At 40.9% G+C, this 22448-nt stretch overlaps 1 protein-coding gene across 1 annotated transcript; it reads right to left on the reverse strand.

Moving 5' to 3' along the window:
- Positions 1–804: 804 nt before the first annotated feature.
- Positions 805–22225, reverse strand: LOC125239484 (zinc finger protein 33A-like). The gene is made up of 10 exons (XM_048147098.1): positions 22114–22225; positions 21511–21627; positions 19088–19651; positions 16429–16619; positions 15853–15960; positions 6576–6683; positions 5730–5933; positions 4001–4124; positions 2463–2567; positions 805–998 (listed from the first exon to the last, which is right to left on the reverse strand). The coding sequence occupies exons 1-10, from the start codon at positions 22114–22116 to the stop codon at positions 843–845; spliced, it is 1680 nt and encodes a 559-aa protein (XP_048003055.1). The 5' UTR covers positions 22117–22225; the 3' UTR covers positions 805–842.
- Positions 22226–22448: the final 223 nt, after the last annotated feature.

Genomic DNA, 22448 nt, shown 5'->3' on the forward strand with positions numbered 1-22448 from the left:
ATGACGAGGTATATCATAAGAGGTCGAATCGAGTGCGAAATTCAACCTTAATCGAGGTGTGCCTGGAAAGACCTCTGTGTTTGTACGGACTTGTGTGTTTATACATACCTCGGAGTGTGTCTGTACGGACCTAATAACACTACTGTAACTAGCTTTCCACTTGCTCTTGAGTTGTATATACTTGTCGTGGGAGAGCATGACGTGTTTCTGTGTGAACACGTGTAACCGTGTACCCGGGTACACGGGTCCATCTACTCGTAGCTAGTCTTCCTTTTGCTCTTGAGATGTACGTACTTGACGTGGGACAGCATGGCGTGTTTCTGCGTGAACACGTGTAACCGTGTACCCGGGTACACGGGTCCATCTACTCGTAGTTAGTCTTCCTTTTGCTCTTGAGATGTACGTACTTGACGTGCGACAGCATTAGCGCATATTTACTAATATTATAAATGGGAAAGTGTGTGTCTGTTTGTCCGTCTTTCACAGCAAAACGGAGCGTCGAATAGGCGTGATTTTTTAAGTGGAGATAGTTGAAGGGATGGAGAGTAACATAGCCTTCTATTTGTCTCTTTCTAACCCCCCACTTTCCTGAAGTGGGGGTGGAAGTCTGGTCTATCTACTCGTAGCTAGCCTTCCGTTTGCTCTTGAGATGTATGTACTTGACGTGGGAGAGCATGGCGTGTTTCTGCGTGAACACGTGTAACCGTGCACCCGGGTACACGGGTCCATCTACTCGTAGCTAGTCTTCCTTTTGCTCTTGAGATGTACGTACTTGACATGGGACAGCATGGCGTGTTCCTGCGTGAACACGTGTAACCGTGTACCCGGGTACACGAGTCCGTCTACTCGTAGTTAGTCTTCCTTTTGCTCTTGAGATGTATGTACTTGACGTGAGAGAGCATGGCGTGTTTCTGCGTGAACTTGGCGCCGCAGAACTCGCACGCGAACGGGCGCTCGCCCGAGTGGGTCCGGATGTGGTTCACTAGCGTTCTGTTCGCCTGCAACAAAGATCGAGTATATAAATAAATATTATAGAACATTCTTACACAGATTGACTGAGTCCCACGGTAAGCTCGAGAAGGCTTGTGTTGTGGGTACTCGGACAACAATATACATCGTGTTTCTATTGTTTTCCTTTAAATTCGACACGCAGTTATAAATAAATAATAAATAAATAAATATTGGGGACACCTTAACACAGATCAACTTAGCCAAACTAAGCAAAGCTTGTACTATGGGTGCTAAGTGACTATATACATACTTAAATAGATAGATACATACTTATATACATAGAAAACATCCATGACTCAGGAACAAATATCTGTGCTCATCACACAAATAAATGCCCTTACCGGGATTCGAACCCAGGACCGCGGCTTAGCAGGTAGGGTCACTACCGACTGAGCCAGATCGGTCGTCAGTTAGGTTCATCATCAAGAACCACCCTGTATATCGCTTTTCGTTAAATTCGAAAAATATATTTTTTTCCTTTCCGTACATAATAAATAAATTAATTAGTGTGAGAGGACCTTAATCATAACATTAAAGTCAGTGTCAAGTGTCTGACGGCAAATGTCAAAAGTGTCAAAACAAGTAACATAAGGAAGTAGTAAGGGATGCCACACACGTGTTCAGTATTTTTTTTTTTAATAATTCCATAACCGTAAGAGTTAGGACGCTAGTTTCTTAGAGAAATTAATTGTATTTGATCTAAAGAACCTTCTCTTAAAGTTGTCGGAATTCAATAAAAACAGGGTGTATATAATATACAAATACTTATATACATAGAAAACATCCTTGACCATGTCTCAGGAATAACTATCTGCGCTTATCACTCATAATAAATGCCCTTACCGAGATGGGAATCCAGAACCGCGGCTTCGCAGGCAGATTCACTACGTGCTAGGCCATACCGGACGTCATTATTAGTATGACTAGAGAATTACATTCAAAGTAAAATGTGTAGCCATAGTGCATACATTATGAACTTTGCTCGCAAATAGGCATGATTCTTGCTTCCAGACAGAACATAAAAATTAAGATGCACTATCAGATACAGATTTCTTAATATAGCCCATTATCTTACCTGAAGCGCTGGTAGCCTAGCGGTAAGTACGTGCAACTTTCGTTCAGGAGGTCGCGGGTTCGAACCCCGGCTCGCACCAACGAGTTTTTCGGAATTTATGTGCGAAATGTCATTTGATATTGCCAGTCGCTTTTCAGTGAAGGAAAACAACGTGAGGAAACCGGACTAATCCCAATAAGGTCTAGTTTACCCTTCGGCTTGGAAGGTCAGATGGCAGTCGCTTTCGTAAAAACTAGTGCCTACGCCAAATCTTGGGATTAGTTGTCAAAGCGGACCCCAGGCTCCCATGAGCTGTGGTAAATGCCGGGATAACGCAAGGAGGATAATTCTCGCTCCTAAGGTAGTAGATGAAATAAGTGTAGTAATAATGTCTCACCGCGAAACCTCGGCCGCATATGTTGCACAGCTTGTCCTTGTCACGCTTCAGACCTTCGTGCTGGAACCGCCGGTGGTCCAAGTACCGCGTGCGGTTCAGGAAATGCTAAAATAATTAATATAATTTAGTTACAAAGGTTCAAAAAGATATTAGAGCGGTTTCGAACTACAGATGTGCGAAAAGACTTGCCTTCGTATCAAGAACGATATAATACGGGACTTACAAAACCCATACAAAAAAGCGTACCCCTGAAATGTATGGCCTTTTTAGGCTTAAAACTAGATGGCGCCGTTTCGCAGCCTGGAAGTGGCCAAAATCATATTTTCCCGACATAGATAGATAGATAGATAGCACTCACTCTTTATTGGCACACCTCAGCAAAAGATACAGTGGAGACAAAACAAATGATTATAAATAGAGGCAGACAACAGGCGGTCTTATCGCTAGAGAGCGATCTCTACCAGACAACCTTTGGGTAGCGGAAATAACAAACATAATCAAAAAGAGTAGGTGCTTCGAAATAAAAAATCATAATTAATCAATTTAATCATATTTGAGTGTTTTTATTTTTTATAAGACCAAAGGACATATTTCATTATTTTAATATCATGATGTCACGTCAATACACATTTAAAAAAAAATTGTAGGCTTCATCAGTATAGTTATGATAGTATTTAATAGGTGGCGCTAAAAAATGGAGGTACAATTCTTAGTATGAAGATTGTAAATCCTATATAAATTATCCTTGCTTCGTATTTTTACGGAAACGTACGAACGTGTCATGCTATTTCAGTCAGTCTCTGTACAAGATGTACTAACATTGACTGAACTAGCGTGACAGATAAGAACGTTTCCGGAAAAATACGAAGGAAACCCTTTTCGCACTACAACTGTACGTCCGATCCGAATCCGTGGAAATAAGATCTCCGTCATCCGATTTGTTTCCGTCATTCTTCGGATCTAGTGCGTAAAACTACCATATAGATCTACGGCTATGACGGACGTAGTATAAAACCGCTCTTATAGCACTTACTACTAGGTACTTGTACTTGTAGCTACTATTATATATTCTGTGCTAATAGGGAATTTGCCTGCACTTAAAATAAAACATTTTATACCATTCACGAAATAGGAGCGCTGGTAGCCTAGCGGTAAGTGCGTGCGACTTTCGTTCTGGTAGTCGCGGGTTCGAACCCCGACTCGCACCAATTAGTTTTTCACTATGTGCGAAATGTCATTTGATATTTGCCAGTCGCTTTTCGGTGAAGGAAAACATCGTGAGGAAACCGGACTAATTCCAATAAGGTCTAGTTACCCTTCGGGTTGGGAGGTCAGATGACAGTCGCTTTTGTAAAACTAGTGCCTACGCCAAATCTTGGGATTAGTTGTCAAAGCGGACCCCAGGCCCCCAAGAGCCGTGGCAAATGCCGGGATAACGCAAGGAGGATGATGATACCATGCACGAAATAAACCGGTAGTGGTTGTTACACGTTACACGGGACACGGGTAGCTGGACACGCGGGTACCCGGGTACTCACCCGGTCGCAGTCTGCACAGTGGTACCGGCTCTGCTTTGCGTGTACATGCCTGTAGTGGTTGTTCATGTACGTGCGCCGAGAGTACACGTTCGCACACTCGGGACACGGATACTTTCGTTTGACTCTGCGAACAAAATATAAGTGTTAAAATTATAAAAGTGATACGTACACGTGAAGTCTGTCCAGAAATATTTGAATACGGTTCGTTAGAATCAAATTTTATAATACCATGTTCCTAAAACGCCGCAATGTCAAAACATATTAGTCTCATAATGTCTTAAAACTTGAAATGACTTAAACTTTTTCAGATTACCGTATTCTCAAAATGTCTAAAAGTCAAATTAGCTTAAAACCAAAACTTCACTTTCTCAAAATGCAGTATCCATGAAAACTGTATTTTTGTAGTTTTTTTAAATATTAGTAAACTATGTGAATACTAAAGTTAATAATAAAACCGGCCAAGAGCGTGTCGGGCCACGCTCAGTGTAGGGTTCCGTAGTTTTCCGTATTTTTCTCAAAAACTACTGAACCTATCAAGTTCAAAACAATTTTCCTAGAAAGTCTTTATAAAGTTCTACTTTTGTGATTTTTTTCATATTTTTTAAACATATGGTTCAAAAGTTAGAGGGGGGGGGACGCACTTTTTTTTCCTTTAGGAGCGATTATTTCCGAAAATATTAATATTATCAAAAAACGATCTTAGTAAACCCTTATTCATTTTTGAATACCTATCCAACAATATATCACACGTTGGGGTTGGAATGAAAAAAAATATCAGCCCCCACTTTACATGTAGGGGGGGGTACCCTAATAAAACATTTTTTTCGATTTTTTATTTTTGCACTTTATTGGCGTGAAATCTTGTTATACGTATTGGTACCAAATTTCAGCTTTCTAGTGCTAACGGTTACTGAGATTATCCGCGGACGGACGGACGGACGGACGGACAGACAGACATGGCGAAACTATAAGGGTAGGTAGTTGACTACGGAACCCTAATAAAACAACAGTGCAAGAAATAATAAACAAACAGTGCAAGGAATAATGCACACTGTAAATAAAATTTCAGGTATTTTGAGAAAGTGTAATTTTGGATTTTGTTTATTATGAAACTAATACGCTCCTATTGCGCGACACACGCGCATCATTTCCATGTCTGCGTGCATGCGAACGACCAGCGAGTCTTGTCACCACGCACGCACTCAATGAGACACGTCTGTCGGTCTCTAGTGTCTTTTTCTATGCCAAAAGGGACATACGGACGGGACGGACGGAATGGCGAGTGCATTGGAGATGGTCACAAGTTCGTCGATGAGAGGACTTGGTTTGCAACACTAGCAGACAAAAAGGAAAGAAGGCACCTTAGCGAAACGTCGCAATCGATTGCAAGCTATGTGGCAAAGTATGCTCTCGAGGTCTGTTTTTTGTACAACATCGGTGGAAAACAAGTATACGGCCCGCCTGACGGAAAGCGGTCACCGTGACTTATGGACGCCTGCAACTCAAGGAGTGTCACATGCGCGTTGCCAACCCATTAGAAACTTGTACACTCCCTTTTGCTGTGTTCAGTACACAGCAAAAAGGAGTGTACAAGTTCCAAGGAGGGTTCGGGTTGCCGACGACTCAAAGGACAATAGACGGAACAAATTAGTTCTGTTTAGCCACCAAAAGCGATGTTTTTCGGACATTGCACCCGAAATAGACGCTAAGGCAAGTAGTAATAGTTTACCTAGTGTTGTCTCGCTCTGCCGCGTGCGCCGCGCTGCTCTGCAGGTGCCGCCTATACATCCTGTCGCTCGAGAATCTCCTGTCGCACTGTACGCAGTACGAACCGTCCGAGACGGAAGATGTGTGGGTTTCCAGGTGGTTCTTGTATGAGGTCGAGTTTTTTAGCTTTCTCTTACAGTGTGGGCATTCGTAACCGAAGTGGTACCTGTAAGGGTGTTTAATAAATAAATTAAATATTATATATAGGACATTCTTAGGTACACAGATTGACTGAGTCCCACGGTAAGCTCAAGAAGGCTTGTGTTGCAGGTACTCAGACAACGATATATATAATATACAAATACTTATATACATAGAAAACATCCATGACTCAGGAATAAATATCTGTGCTCATCACACAAAGAAATGCCCTTACCGGGATTCGAACCTAGGCCGCTAGGCCAGATCGGTCGTCAAAGTTGTTTGAGGTGTTTATTCGATAGTTCAATAGTTCTTTATTTGCATCATATACATTTTACAATAGGTACATGGACCTTAAAAGGGTATAGCTAAAATTGGTACTTATTGACATAACCAACTACTTATTTGCTTATTCGCTTTTGGTGGGACCAGTGCTTAAGCTAGTTTATACATAATTTATTTCAGGTTATAAATAACGTAATTATTTTTAAAATTGGGACTTAATCGCGTATGACTACATATTAAACTAAACCACGGGGACAGCGCCGTCCCTGAAACGTTGGACGTCAGTTTAATATGTAGTCATACGCGATTAAGTCCCGATTTTAAAAATAATTATGTATAATAATCGTGAAAGTTTAAATCAGTGTTTTATAAATAACGTTACCTAAGATGTTTCTCGATGATGGCGCGCGATTTACAACGCTTCCCGCAGACATCGCAGACGAAGCTCGCGTGCAACTCCTTGTAGTGGTTGTAAAATAACCTTACATTCCTAAAAACAAGGGAAAATAAGGGCCCATTTAGATGATACGAGAACTCGCATACGAGTTTTATTACTGTAGGGGATTATTTTACTTCGATATCTTTAAATTATATATGTGGACTGTATTCGATTAATTTTATAGCTTAACGACACGAACGACACGACAAGAAATTAGGGAATTTAAGATAGGCTGGGTCAATTGTGGGAAGCACTCACCTTGTTCGGCTGTAGGCGACGATGCAGCAGTCGGCGGTGGCTGGCCAGGCTCCTCGAATCTCGGCTCGTCCAGACTTACCTTGAATCCGAGTTACCTTAACCAGCTCAGACACCGAAAATGGAACAGGCGACGTGCTTCTTCAATCGATCAGCCTTCCACAAACTCACACACGATTTTTCACGAGTATATTATATTTTACTTTAATTTCGAAAAGGTTAGCGCGACATGCTCCTCGAGACGACATGGGAAAAGCGGGAGTGAATCGACGGTTATATTTTTTTTTTTTACTTTTTTGCATAATGTTGCCAGGCGAAATTATTTTTAATATATTTTTAAAGCTACAATCCTTAACATTTTCCGCCCGCCAAAATGCAACGTATTTTCCACAAGTACTGTATGCTAAGGATAAGAAAAAAAGGAACAATATGGCTTGGGTTAATTCCCTAGTTTAAGTTTACATACGTTTAAATATGAAATTTAATCTAAATCTACGATAAAGTTAGTGCTTACAATGATACGATACGATAGTGAATTATTAGATAATTTAATTTTGTAGAGGCAGTGGACACAGTTTAACTACTGGGCGTTTAAGTTCGCCCGATTCTGTGCGGACCGTGACTACTCGACAGATCCCATCGCTCCCTGGATGGAGTTGTACCACCCGGCCAATCTTCCACTTCATGGGGCTACATTGCTCATTGACAATGAGCACGAGCGTCCCGACGATGATGTTTTTCTGGTCATCGAACCACTTGTGGCGTTGCTGCAAGGTGTGCAGGTATTCGACGTGCCACTTGCGCCAGAAATCTTGATGGATCTTTTGGAGCAATTTCCATCTCTGAAGTGGACCTAATTTTGCATCAACCATATTGCTTTCAGGTAATATGGTGAGCGGTTCCAAAGTAAGGAAATGTCCGGGGGTCAAAACCGACAGATCGTTGGGATCGGAGCTAATGGGCGACAATGGCCTCGAGTTCAACATTGCCTCGATTTGAGTCAATATTGTGTAAAACTCTTCGAATGTGAGGCGTTGTGATCCTACTACTCGAGAGAGGTGAGTCTTTACTGACTTTACACTGGCTTCCGCTAACCCAGAGAAATGTGGACTGCCAGGTGGGTTAAAAACAAATTTTATTTGTTCGGCACGTGAAGCTTTAGCCATGAAGTCTTGAAGCATGTTAGATGCGCCGACAAAGTTTCGGCCCTGGTCTGAGATCAGCCTGGAACACCGGCCCCTGCGGGAAATAAAACGGCGCAGAGCTGCAAGATAAGCCTCTGTCGTGAGCTCGGAGGCAAGCTCAAGGTGTACTGCCTTGGTAGCAGTGCATACGAAAACGCAAATGTATGATTTAAATGTGCGTAAACCGCGGCCCCGGGCCAAACTAGTATCAAAAGGACCTGCGTAATCTACTGCCGCTGACGAAAATGGTTTGATTTGATTAATCCGAAACGCGGGTAAATTTCCCATTATTGGAGCGGATGCCGCTTTAGGACGAGCCCGAAAACATTTCATGCAGGATGAAACAACAGAGTTTATAGCCCTTTTTGCCGATAGAACCCAGAATTCTTGGGCTAATAAGTTTTGCAATGTTTGCAATCCAGGGTGCATAAAACGGTGATGATAATCCTCTATGATCAGCGTGGTCAACCTATGATCGCGAGGCAATAGTAGTGGATGTTTCACATCGAACGACAGGTCTCCTTTAGAAAGGCGACCGCCCACCCTTAGCAATTCACGGTCGTCCAGAAACGGCGCCAATTTCCGCATGGGTTTCGATAGGGAGTGAGTGGCTTTATCTTTCGATAAACAACGCAATTCCGAAGCAAAGGCTTGCTCCTGAACATGCTTTACTAGAAAAAGAAGAACCTTGGAAATTTCTTCTGGTGACAGATTCAGATCTGTATATCTCGAAGATGACATTTGTAAGTTGTGCATGAACCTAAAACAATAGGCAAGAATGCGCAATATGCGTTGTAGGGACGAAAATCGATTTAATATGTCATCGATCATAGACATATTAGACGCCGTGAGCAAACTATAAATCTTTTGCTCGTTCGAAGCGGCTTGATCTGGAAAGATCTCAGATTGTGGCCAAGATTCTTGAGGTTTGGAAAGCCAGGTAGGCCCCGCCCACCATAGCGTATGCTCGATTAAGTCAGCAGGTAACAAGCCGCGGGAGCCGCAGTCCGCAGGATTATCCAAACCAGAAACATGGTGCCACTTTTCAGGAGAAATATTCTCTTGTATGTGCGCAACCCTATTAGCTACAAAGGTTTTCCACTTGGATGAACACGAACGAATCCAAGTCAGCGCGACAGTCGAGTCTGACCAAGCATAGATGTCATCGAAAGTATGAACATCCTTTAAAGCGTCTGTAAACGAGACGACTAAATCCGACAACAAAACAGCAGCTAGCAGCTCGCACCTCGGAATGGAACATTTACGAAGTGGAGCCACCTTGGTTTTAGCACAACAAAGGCGCACGACAATAGTTCCGTCATTTTGAACGACACGACAATAAATGACAGCACAGTACCCCTTCTCCGAGGCGTCACAATACCCGTGAAGCTGCAACGATACGAAAGATTCAACCATTCTACGGGGAATGGATAACGAATTCATCTTCACCAATTGTGACTTAAATTTACGCCACTCTTGGGCGATGTCAGTAGGAACCTCGTTGTCCCAATCGACACCAGAAACCCATAGGAGTTGAATTAAATATTTTGCGAAAAATACGACAGGCGACAATAGGCCCAGAGGGTCAAAAATACGGGCGATATCCGAAAGGATCGATCGCTTTGTACAACGACAATCATTCAAGGAGGTCTTGAATGTGAAGGTATCTTCCTTGGGAAGCCATGACAGGCCGAGAATTTTTAGCGACAGATCATGAACGTTTTCAAAGTTGTGAAGTTGTTCCGAATATAGTTCTGAACCAGGTAAACCTTTTAGAAACTCGGGGTTATTTGATGTCCATTTGCGCAAATGAAGTTGCGCAGACGATAATATTTCCACCAACTGTTGGCGTAGCACTAACGCATCCTCAACAGAGTCTGCACCTGAGACAATGTCATCGACATATGCATCCCTAGCCAATACTGCAGCACCTTGGGGAGAGCGAGACGAAAACTCCTTTGCTAGCTTGGATATACACCAAAGCGCCTGATAGGGAGCACAGGACACGCCATAGGTCACTGTGAGCAAACGATAATCTTTCACAGGCTCATCAGATGATGGACGCCATAAAATGCGTTGATAGTCGCAGTCCTGTAAAGCGACAAGAAACTGCCGGTACATCTGCTTGATGTCCCCGGTGAACACTACTGCATGCCATCGAAAACGAACCAGCAAATCAAATATATTATTTTGCAACTTTGGGCCTGACAGCAGCGCACTATTCAAGGACTGCCCCGAAGAGTCTTGGGCGCTAGCGTCAAAAACGCAACGCAGAGGCGTAGTGACGGAGTCTGGCCGCAAAATTCCATGGTGAGGTATGTAATAGAACTGACCCTCAGACGCCACTGGAGGACCAACCTCTTCCATGTGACCACAACTTAAATAGTCGTCCATGAAATTGACATAAGCTGTCCGAAATTGAGGATTTAATTTAAATTTCCTCTCTAAATTTAAGAGACGCTTGAGAGCTATCTCACGAGAATTTGAAAACCTTGGTTTGTCCTGAGGGTCGACATAAGTTAATGGTACTACCATCCTTCCCCCGGGACTGCGACAATATGAATTTTCCATTTGGTTTTCACACGACAATTCCGATTTCGACAAAACGATATTTTTAGGCAGATCAAAGCCTTCCAACTCCCAGAAGCGCTTGATGCTGTTGTCTAATGAAAGACTCGACACGAGAAAACACCTCTCCATATCACCTCCGGACCCCTTAGAACAACGAGAACGAGAAGTGTTAATGTCTCTAGGGCACTCACCCATCACCAACCAGCCAAACACCGTGCGGACGGCTATGGGCTCATCTGGGTTGCCCTTGACAACACCAGACTGTAATGCCGCAGCAAAAAGGTTGACACTAACCAACATGTCTATTGGTCCAGACTTATAAAAATATGGATCAGCGAGATCTAAATCCTTTAGATGCATCCAGGACGACACCTTAAGTGGCTCCAGTGGCATATCAGGGCAGATCTTAGGAAGCACATACGCTTCAAACGAAAATGTGCAAGATGAGTCCCCATTTGCCGGGACTATCTCACAATCGACAATTCCAAAAGTGTCAGTTGACGCTAGACCGACACCATTCACCGATGGTGAGTTAACTTTAATTGGTATTCCTAGTTTTCGAGCGCACTCTAATGTAATAAAATTACATGCAGAAGCATTATCCAATAGCATACGAATTGGTACTAAATGGTTATGTTTATTTTTTATCATTACAATAGCCGTCGAGAACAGGCTTGGTGCATTTGCATTATGGACAGTCAATGTCACTTGAGTTTGCCGAGTGGACGGTTCCAACTCCTTATCAAAGTGCAATAATGTATGGTGTCTATGTTTACAAACGCCACAAGACACCGAGGACTTGCAATTCTTAACTGAATGGGATGGCCTACAACACATTATACAAAGTTTCTTTTCCTTAACTTGGGCGAACCTATCCATTGGCCGCAATTCCAAAAATTTTGGACAATGCTCAAATGTGTGCCCTGGTGCGGAGCACATAACACAATCACTCACATTATTTACTGGAGGAACAAGAAATGAAGATTTAACTTTATTAAGCACTGGCTTGTTCGACACCGGTTTACTACTAACTGTTAACGACTTACCGAGACTGTTTTCTAATGCTTGGCTCCGCTTTTCGATAAACGACATTAATTCTTCATAACTAGGAATTTCCGTGGTTGAATGAAGTTGAAGCTCAAAGGCTTCTTTTGTACTAGCGTCCAATCTAGACCACAATGAATGGAATAGCATAAAATTCCTGTCGGGTAATTTATACTTTGACAAAATATCAATATTTTCTTTAAAATTTCGACAAATTCTCACTAATTCAGATGGACTTTTAGATCTTGCCACCTCACAGTTTAATATTTTTTCATAAAACAGACTAGCAATTATTCTTTTTTTATCAAAATGCTCCTTAAGTGTGTTGTACGCGATCATGTAATTTTCGTCACACAATGGGTAATTTTTTATCAAATCGAAGGCATACCCGGTCACACTTGATAACAAATAGTGAAGCTTTTCAACTGCAGGTATACTTTTCCTATGAACTAGTGAGTCGAAAATCTGAATAAACGATACCCAATTTTCAATTTTAGAGTCAAATGGAACTATAGTTATTTTAGGCAATTTAGCACTTGAAGTCGTATTTTCATTGGTCTTTAACACGGTGGGTCCTGTTTCCGATAAACGTATTTTTATAGATTTTACCATTTTTTCGAACTGCGCCGATATTTCCAGCTCGCTTTTACGGTCACCAGCTGCAGTCGCCGTCAATAAATCAACTTGAAAGGCGTGAAACTCCTCTTCCAGCCTGATCACGTCACTCAAACAATAACCTTTTAAGTCGCAACTGCTATGAATAAACTCCATCCGCACAAAGGCGTAATCCCGCCCTACACGGTTTTTATCAAAACTTTCCGTTGCCATGTTACTCTAGTAAACTATTTAATATAAATTTAATTTATGTAAGGAATCAATTGAGGTTATGTTTACTTTTCACTTTGACACAACAGCGATGACAGTTATGGTTGCGTTCAGAAATTCACTAAATCGAAACTCGAAACAAATTTTAGTCTATGCAAAGTATGAACACGCACCTTCTTAACTAATGGAAAAACGCCCAAGCCAAGTGTTTCTAATCTTACCCTCCAATGTTTTTATGATTTCACAACGAACAATTTAACTAATAATGAAAGGGTTTTAAATCGAAAATTAACCACGGTCACTTTACAATTATCCGGTCGAGGGAACAAAAAATGTAGGGGATTATTTTACTTCGATATCTTTAAATTATATATGTGGACTGTATTCGATTAATTTTATAGCTTAACGACACGAACGACACGACAAGAAATTAGGGAATTTAAGATAGGCTGGGTCAATTGTGGGAAGCACTCACCTTGTTCGGCTGTAGGCGACGATGCAGCAGTCGGCGGTGGCTGGCCAGGCTCCTCGAATCTCGGCTCGTCCAGACTTACCTTGAATCCGAGTTACCTTAACCAGCTCAGACACCGAAAATGGAACAGGCGACGTGCTTCTTCAATCGATCAGCCTTCCACAAACTCACACACGATTTTTCACGAGTATATTATATTTTACTTTAATTTCGAAAAGGTTAGCGCGACATGCTCCTCGAGACGACATGGGAAAAGCGGGAGTGAATCGACGGTTATATTTTTTTTTTTACTTTTTTGCATAATGTTGCCAGGCGAAATTATTTTTAATATATTTTTAAAGCTACAATCCTTAACAATTACATTGCGGTATTTGATGGCTGTACATAATTATGTGTAACCTCAACAGCCCGTAATGTAACTAAAATCGCATGCGAGTTCGAACGCCGTCTAAATCAGGCCTAAATATTATAGGACATTCTTAGACAGATTGGCTGAGGCCCACGGTAAGCTCAAGACGGCTTGTGTTGTCGGTACTCAGACAACGATATATATAAAATACAAATACTTATATACATAGAAAACATCCATGATTGAGGAGCAAATATCCGTGCTCATTACACAAATAAATGCCCTTACCGGGATTCGAACCCAGGACCGAGGATTAGCAGGCAGGGTCGCTACGCGCTAGGCCAAACCGGTCGTTCTATCACAGAATATATAAAAGTACAAGTACAGAAGGCTCACTCTCAACAACCTGTCAACGGACTGCATGCGATATTGAGTTCTATTGCGCTGCGTGAAGGTTGTCAAACTTGATGGGCCGCGAACTCGCGGCCGTCGAAATGTATGGAAGAAACGCGGAGTGAGCCGCCCCTGGTTCTATGCTATGTTGATGTGCCTCGGTCGAGGCAGGAGCAAAACGCACGTGCTGCCTCGGCCAAGGTGCCTCCACAACTCTACCTACACTGAACTATTGCCTCGCGACATAACTCACTCTGCGTGGCCCCGGCTATTTATTTTAATTTTAAACACTGACTGTATAGGCGGATCCAAGAAAAATTAAACACAACAATAGTACCTAACATGTAACCGTGTACAAGGATAATACGTGTAACCGAGTACACGGATAATACGTGTAACCGAGTGCAAGGATAATACGTGTAACCGAGTACAAGGATAATACGTGTAACCGAGTACACGAATCCTGATACTAAAACCAAAGACAATGGAGCATTATAGAGGTGTATTATATATTTTATAGTTATATGTAGTGCATTTATAAACGTGCACAAAAATTTGTGAAGTACGCATGTTAAATCTTAGGGTCTCCCCAAACGTATTGACGCGGATACGGTTTTCTCCGACTCCGACCAAAAATCGCTCGTGTGAACAATGTGAACATGCTTATTGTATTGACTAGAGATTATAGGAACGGGTGCGTATCGATCGATATAACTTTTTTTGATATATTTTTAGTCGTTATAACGATCATTTGATATAATTATTGTATTATATAACAACAAATAATATACTAACAAATTGTATAATTCCCATTTAATATAATGATCATTTTTTCTAATAACATTTATTATAACATACTTTGAGTATAATGCTTATTTCCGATAATAAATAAATTGTATAACACAAAATCTTTCTAAAAAACAATTGTACAATAAATTAGATCCATCATTTACCAGAAAAGTAGATTAGGTTAGAACTGTGACCCCTACACACAACGCGCTGCTACCAGTAAAATAGGTTAGGTTAGGTTAGAACTGTGACCCTCAAACATATGTACTGCTATCAGAAAAGTAGGTTAGGTTAGGTTAGAACTGTGATCCCTTCAAAAAAGAATAAAAAAATTTCATGAAATGTTTTATACTGTTTGCTGGTTATATTATACTAGTCTTATATCAATAGATAGTTATGCCATATAACGGTTATTATAAATAAGTGTTATACGAAATAATGATTATACAAAATAAAAGTATATATTTTGTGTTTATACCAAATGTTAATTATGTCAAACGAGTGATTATATCCTTTAAATATATACGAAATGTTGTTATATCAAATGTTATTATACCAAAAAAGTTATACCAACCATTACACACCCTATAGGAACATTAAGAGCCTTAAATGTTCATCCATTACCAATCATTGAAACGTTTTTAACTCTAAGCCAGGATTTAAAATATAGCTCAACCGAATATTCGGCCGAATGTTCGGTTCGGTAACAGCTGAACCGAATGTTCGGCCGAATATTCGTATTCGGCCAATCTCTAGTATTGACTTACTTGAAACACAGCCCACAGGCCAAACACTGAACCATCCGGTCGTGCTGCTCAAGATGGCGGTCCATGGCGAACTGTGAGCAGCTCCGCAGCCGACAAACTTTACATTCCCTCTGGCAATGATTGAGGTATTGTAACTTACTTGAAACACAGCCCGCAGGCCAAACACTGAACCATCCGGTCGTGCTGCTCAAGATGGCGGTCCATGGCGAACTGTGACCAGCTCTGCAGCCGACAAACTTTACGTTCCCTCCGGCAATGATCGTTGTATTGTATTGTGACTTACTTGAAACACAGCCCGCAGGCCAAACACTGCACCATCCGGTCGTGCTGCTCAAGATGGCGGTCCATGACAAACTGTGAGCAGCCCTGCAGCCGACAAACTTTACATTCCCTCCGGCAATGATCGTTGTATTGTATTGTGACTTACTTGAAACACAGCCCGCAGGCCAAACACTGAACCATCCGGTCGTGCTGCTCAAGATGGCGGTCCATGACAAACTGTGAGCAGCCCTGCAGCCGACAAACTTTACATTCCCTCCGGCAATGATCGTTGTACTGTATTGTGACTTACTTGAAACACAGCCCGCAGGCCAAACACTGCACCATCCGGTCGTGCTGCTCAAGATGGCGGTCCATGGCGAACTGTGACCAGCTCTGCAGCCGACAAACTTTACGTTCCCTCCGGCAATGATCGTTGTATTGTATTGTGACTTACTTGAAACACAGCCCGCAGGCCAAACACTGAACCATCCGGTCGTGCTGCTCAAGATGGCGGTCCATGACAAACTGTGAGCAGCCCTGCAGCCGACAAACTTTACATTCCCTCCGGCAATGATCGTTGTACTGTATTGTGACTTACTTGAAACACAGCCCGCAGGCCAAACACTGCACCATCCGGTCGTGCTGCTCAAGATGGCGGTCCATGGCGAACTGTGACCAGCTCTGCAGCCGACAAACTTTACGTTCCCTCCGGCAATGATCGTTGTATTGTATTGTGACTTACTTGAAACATAGCCCGCAGGCCAAACACTGCACCATCCGGTCGTGCTGCTCAAGATGGCGGTCCATGGCGAACTGTGAGCAGCTCTGCAGCCGACAAACTTTACGTTCCCTCCGGCAATGATCGTTGTATTGTATTGTGACTTACTTGAAACATAGCCCGCAGGCCAAACACTGCACCATCCGGTCGTGCTGCTCAAGATGGCGGTCCATGGCGAACTGTGAGCAGCTCCGCAGTCGGCAAACTTTACATTCCCTCTGGTAATGCTTCGTCTGGTGCGCTCCGAGGTTGTCCAGCAAGCGAGTCTTGCATATTCCGCATTGGTATGGCCCGATTGACTGGAAAAATATAATATTGATGATATAGCTTATTCAAAATTAAAAGCGCCGGTGGCCTAGCGGTAAGAGCGTGCGACTTTCGATCCGGAATTCGCGGGTTAGAACCCCGGCTCGTACTAATGTGTTTTTCGAAACTGATGTGAGAAATGTCATTTGATATTTGCCAGTCGCTTTTCGGTGAAGGAAAACATCGTGAGGAAACCGGACTAATTCCAATAAGGACTAGGCACCCTTCGGGTTGAAAGGACAGATGGCAGTCGCTTTCGTAAAACTAGTGCCTACGCCAAATCTTGGGATTAGTTGTCAAAGCGGACCCCAGGCTCCCATGAGCCGTGGCAAATGCCGGGATAACGCAAGGAGGATGATGATGGTGATAGCTTATTCAAAATTAGTCTCGAATAGTACATTACGATACAAGGGCGTAAAAAAGGAAGATCGAAACGAGTTACGAATTTTCTTTTCGCACGTGTATCGTACGACGTTTTTCAGTACAGATGGATCTCCGAAGTTTCGAACTGACATAAAATGAACCACTTCACGCACTAGTGCGTAAAAAAAGCACCATCTGTACTGAACAAGTCCGAAAAGGAAATTCGTAAAATTTGCGGCATTTTTTAGTGCCAAGATTTGGTTGACTGTCTATATCATCATTAATCTTTTATTTGTATCAGTTCGTTTTTTTTCTTTATCATGTATAATTTTTCTTTTTTTTTAGATGTACTTTGACACTTAGAGACTCTATACATCTCTAACATCTCTTATTAATCATAGTCTGCTAATATTTTTTTATGAATACTTTTGCTTTTTAAATTGTATCTTGTTTTTTAATGCATGTTAATTATAAGATGTAATGTTTTGAAAAGAAGTGGCCCGCCGAGCAGGGATCGGATACCGGTATTTTCAACCAAACCGGTTTTGGCTCTAGACGTCAAACCGAAAAAATAGTGTTCTTGTTTTCGGTTACCGGTTTTTAACCGGTTAATATGAGAGAACTGTTCTTCAGCAGATCTGTTTCTGTTGAACGAAATTAACCGGTTTCTACGTCAGAGATGTCAACGTCAGAGATACAACGACTCTTTTCTCATTTGCAGGCAGCGAAACTTTGGTGCGAATGACAATTATATGACGTCAAGCTACAAACTATTATGTTAAAAGTATCTTTGAAATGGACCTTATAGTCATGTATATAAGGCGAATCTTTCGGTGTAGGTAAATGCACTCCGATACGGTTCAATAATTTGGTCCGGTCAGTAATCTCTCTCCGTAGTCTAGCGGTCTGGGACATGGACTAAGAATATGTAGGTACCGGGTTCGATCCTCGTAGTGGGCAAGCTTTTTCCATGTTTGCATTTTATAATTTAGATTTTAAAATTTAATGTTGTTACACTGTGTAATGTGATTCCTAGTAGTTTTAAGCAGATTATGTGACAAGTAAAATATTTCAAAAAAATTAACATTTACTTTTTTATGTGAAAATACATTCAAAAAGAGTAAAAAAACACAAAAAGAAATAAAAAAGTCATACAATATTTTTTGTTTTTACATCAAAAATGCATGTGGTTAAAATCTTTCGGGTTATTCAGGCCCACGGTGTTTATTTTCTTTTCTTGTATAATAAAATATATTTTTTTTTTCATATTTTCGAGTTAAAATGTAATAAATGAATATAACCTCTTTCTACCGAAGTCTCTGGCTAAAGGTATCAATTATTGCATTTAATGAGGAGGCACACTCAAAAGTTATGACAGATGGCGCCGTCCCGTCCTTCCATTGCACAGATGAAGAATTTCATACGTGAGAGAGAGAAGATGATATTTGTTTTCTCTCTCTCACATATGAATGACAGTGACATGGCTAGACACTTGCACAGGCGCCGCCTGGTGGGATAACTTTTAGTAATTATGTTAATAATTACTCAATGTGGGATAAAATGTCAGTGTGCCTCCTCATTTAAGTCAATGTCTGACGTACCGATTTATAACTTCACAATAAAAAGGTGCAATATCAGTATATTGCTGGTTGAAGAGGCTGTTGTAGACATGTAAATAAATTTATTGTCAAACTTGACACAGCATGTCATTTTATTAACCCGTTCAATAAACTTCACGGAACGAAATAAATTCTGTTCATCTTGAATACAGGTAACCGAAATTGATTTGTTCTCTGTCAAAACGTTATTGTAGATTACCGGTTAATGACAGAACAGAAATTTGAACTGTTTACGAACAATATTAACCGATATTTTGAAACCGGTTCCGATCCCTGCCGCCGAGTTTCTTACCGGTCCCATAGTGGATACCCCCCTCCAACTGAGGGGGGACTGAAATCTTCTCGAGGCTGAGGCGTAGGGTTAGAGCCGGCGTAGCTTTATTTGACGTTCATATGCGCATTGTAATATGCCTACTTGGAAAATAAATATTTCATTTCATTTCACGGATGTTTGTCAAACAACACAAATAAAATCTCACCTCATCATGACACTTCTTATAATGTTTCGCCAACCCCTCTTCATCACTCCACGCAGCGACACAACTAACACACTTATACTTCATTATTAAAAATGTATTGCTCCGTCTCTCCTCTTCCAAACCGTTCAGAACAGCATCAAACTCTATCGGTATCTTCCTAACTAACAATTTCCTATGTTTTCTTAGTTTAACATTCAAAAATCTATATTTTGCTTTCCGGTTCTTAATTCGCTTTAAATTGAACTCCATCCAATCATTGGTTTCTAGAGTTACCGGAGTGGTTACCGGAGTAGTTACCGCAGTGATTACCGGAGTGGTTACCAGAGTGGTTACCGCAGTGATTACCGGAGTGGTTACCAGAGTAGTTTGCACTTTGTCTACTACTGTAATATTTGTCTCATTATCGGGTTCATCTTTGATATTCTCATTGTCGAAGTGGTCAAATTCATCGTAAATGTCAATTTCCTCTTTGACTGGTTTTATTTCTTTTTCTTGGTAAGTTAAACATATCTGATGGTCAGTGGTGTGAGTGGTGAGATTTGAAAGAGCGTCAGGAAAGGTGTCCTGAAAAATAAAATACACAAATCAGCAATTGCCGAAAAGTTTGTACATTTGGATCACGTCTCCGATTTTGATAAAAATTGGTAGGCTGATAGAATTGTTACCAGATTTCTATGTGTGCGTGTGGATTGAGTGAGCACCTTCCAAAAATAAAATAAAATATGCTGATCATTTAGTAAAAGTTCTAAAACAATTGTAAAACGAATCTCTGAATTTGTAAAAAGATAAATCAAAAGATACAGTCATTAACATGTGCTCACTCAGTTCTCACAAACCACCAATGAAAACAGTGAATGTATTCATTTAACATATAATATTTATATACTAACATTTAGTAAAAAATATGCCAACCTACCTCTATAAATTTTAGATTACCTAGTGACGTATTTAATTTTTTACAAATATTTACCTAGTGACAGCAAAAAAGGAAAGTTTCATACAAACAGCTTGGGACATTTTGGGAAAGCTAGTGGATCTTGCTCAGCATCATGGACTCCATCAGCCTACCAATTTTTATCCAAATCGGAGACGTGATCCAAATGTACAGTCGACCAATTGGAACCCTAGGCCACTGTAGAACTATGTCACAGTAGATAGATAAAGATAAAGATAAAATATCGTTTATTCAAGTAGGATTTTACAACCTCTTTCGAATCGTCAAAATTACATTAAAATAAATTAAAAAATAAATAACAAATTTACAGAAACAATATAACTTAACAACAAATAACCTATGAAATTTGACATTATAAATCAGATTGTAAGAAATCTCTTACTGCCTGTCACTTTGACATGGTTGTAGAGTGGCCTAGGGTTCCAATTGGTTGACTGTACAAACTTTTCGGGAATCACTCAAATATACAGGGTGTATTTTGATAGCGGGTCAGTAAGGGCTGGCCACATAATGAGAGAGGGCAGAAACAAGTGGACTCGAGAGCTTGTAGAGTGGTGCCCTAGGTACAGCACAATAAAAGGCGGGCCTCAAAAATGTAGATGGTCCGGGGACCTGAGAGGGACGGGTGGAAGGGCGTGGATGACTGTGGCAAGAGACAGAAACCAGTGGAGGACTTTGGAGGAGGCCTTCGTCAAAGGACGAGTTGGAGTTGCCGATGTAAATGAGTAACAAAAAAAAAAATGTAGTTAAATGAAACTTCAATAATAAAGGCTAATTTTATTTATTTTTATTTATAAGGGCAGCTATGAGAATTTGCTGAAGTCAGGACCAAACCACTGAATTGAACTGCATAATCCCAAAATCCTTTCAACTGAACGTGTTTACTATAGCAGGAAAGTACGTGAAGCGATTGAAATCAGGAAACATAGTAATTTCAATCAAAATGAAGGGCAAGGGATTTCATCTTCGTGGAATCCAGTGATTGGCGAGTGTAAACGTGAGAAAACTTCCGGTCCCATACCATACCATCGATGTCGTGAGGGTTGTATGTAGGCAGAGTGGCAATCAAGTGCAGGTAGTTCGAAAAACTCGTACAGCAAGAAGATGTTGATACAACTCGCAGCCAATCTACCCGTGACCAAGGACGTAATGTCATGTCCGAAACGTCGGGATAAATATAAACGTAAGTTTTACGCGATTAAGTCCCGTTTTAATTTAATAATATGAGTGAAGATCGTGTTAGTTTAAATCAATATACGTGAAAATGGTTTAAGGGGACCATCCATTGATTTCAAATTGGTGAAAAATGGCATTTACAGATTTTTGAAAAAAACATACATGGTGCGAGAAAAAACGGCATTTTTGACAAACTTTTCATCAATTCTATTCAAAATCGATGGATGGAGAAAAAAGAGAGGAATTATCTCTTAACTCTTAACAATCAGATTTATTGCGAAGGTTAGTTTACCTGTTTGTTTGTGTAATAAAATTGAAGAATCCTCTGCGCCTCTTCCACTTTTTTTTTTAACATCCTGACTTTCTTTAGTATTGCTATACATTCCCAGCATAAATACAATTCCTGTACCTAAAATAAATAAAAATATACACAATAATTCTTAAGGTGAGCTTGTAAAGTGACAAACTCATAGTGTTGTGTTCCTGCCGGTGAGTAAGGCTGCCAGAGCTCAACGAGGGTCACGCGTGTAACAGTGACGAAAGGACCTATGGAACTAATTTGTTCCGTCTATTGTCCTTTGAGTCGTCGGCAACCCAAACTCTCCTTAGGACTTATAGACTTTTTTTGCTGTGTACTTAACACAGCAAACAGAGAGTACAACTTTCTAATGGGTTGGCAACGCGCACGTGACACTCCTTGAGTTGCAGGCGTCCATAGGTGACGGTGACCGCTTTCCAACAGGCGGACCGTATGATTGTTTGCCACCGACGTAGTATTAAAAAAAACTATTAATAAAACCAAAGAAGATCGAGTATATAGAGAATTATTGTCAAAGTAAAATATGTAGTAACACCGGTGATCTTTATATTGACTCTGGTTGTAAAATTTTCTTACCATATTTTGAACATCCAAAATTTTGAAATAGATATCGGCATAATCGCTTACTGTTGAAAGAACTCTGTCTGAGCTTAAACATGCGTGGCAATAATTTATCGTGCCGTAATGCGGAAAGTATTCATTCTTGATAATGATTTTATCCATTTCATGAAATATTACACTAATAAATAAATAAGAGTAGGAAGAGTACACTTTTTAGTGTTTTTTACTCTCAAATCTCAATGACATGACAGTGACATCCCGACAGCGACAGCGACACCAAAACAATTTTTTTTGGAAATTTATGGCCTGGCTACTAGAACTTTAAGCCAAACGACGTTTGAGTTAATATT

Source organism: Leguminivora glycinivorella, chromosome 25, assembly GCF_023078275.1.
Source record: "Leguminivora glycinivorella isolate SPB_JAAS2020 chromosome 25, LegGlyc_1.1, whole genome shotgun sequence".
Taxonomy (NCBI): domain Eukaryota; kingdom Metazoa; phylum Arthropoda; class Insecta; order Lepidoptera; family Tortricidae; genus Leguminivora; species Leguminivora glycinivorella.

Bases quoted from the DNA above. Each gene is read 5' to 3' on its own strand.
- LOC125239484 (XM_048147098.1), bottom strand. The intron at 19,652-21,510 runs GTAAACTAACCT...TTTATTTTTCAG, and splicing joins TTTATTACACAAACAAACAG to GACACCTTTCCTGACGCTCT. The intron at 4,125-5,729 runs GTAAACTATTAC...TTTTGTTCGCAG, and splicing joins GCAGAGCGAGACAACACTAG to AGTCAAACGAAAGTATCCGT.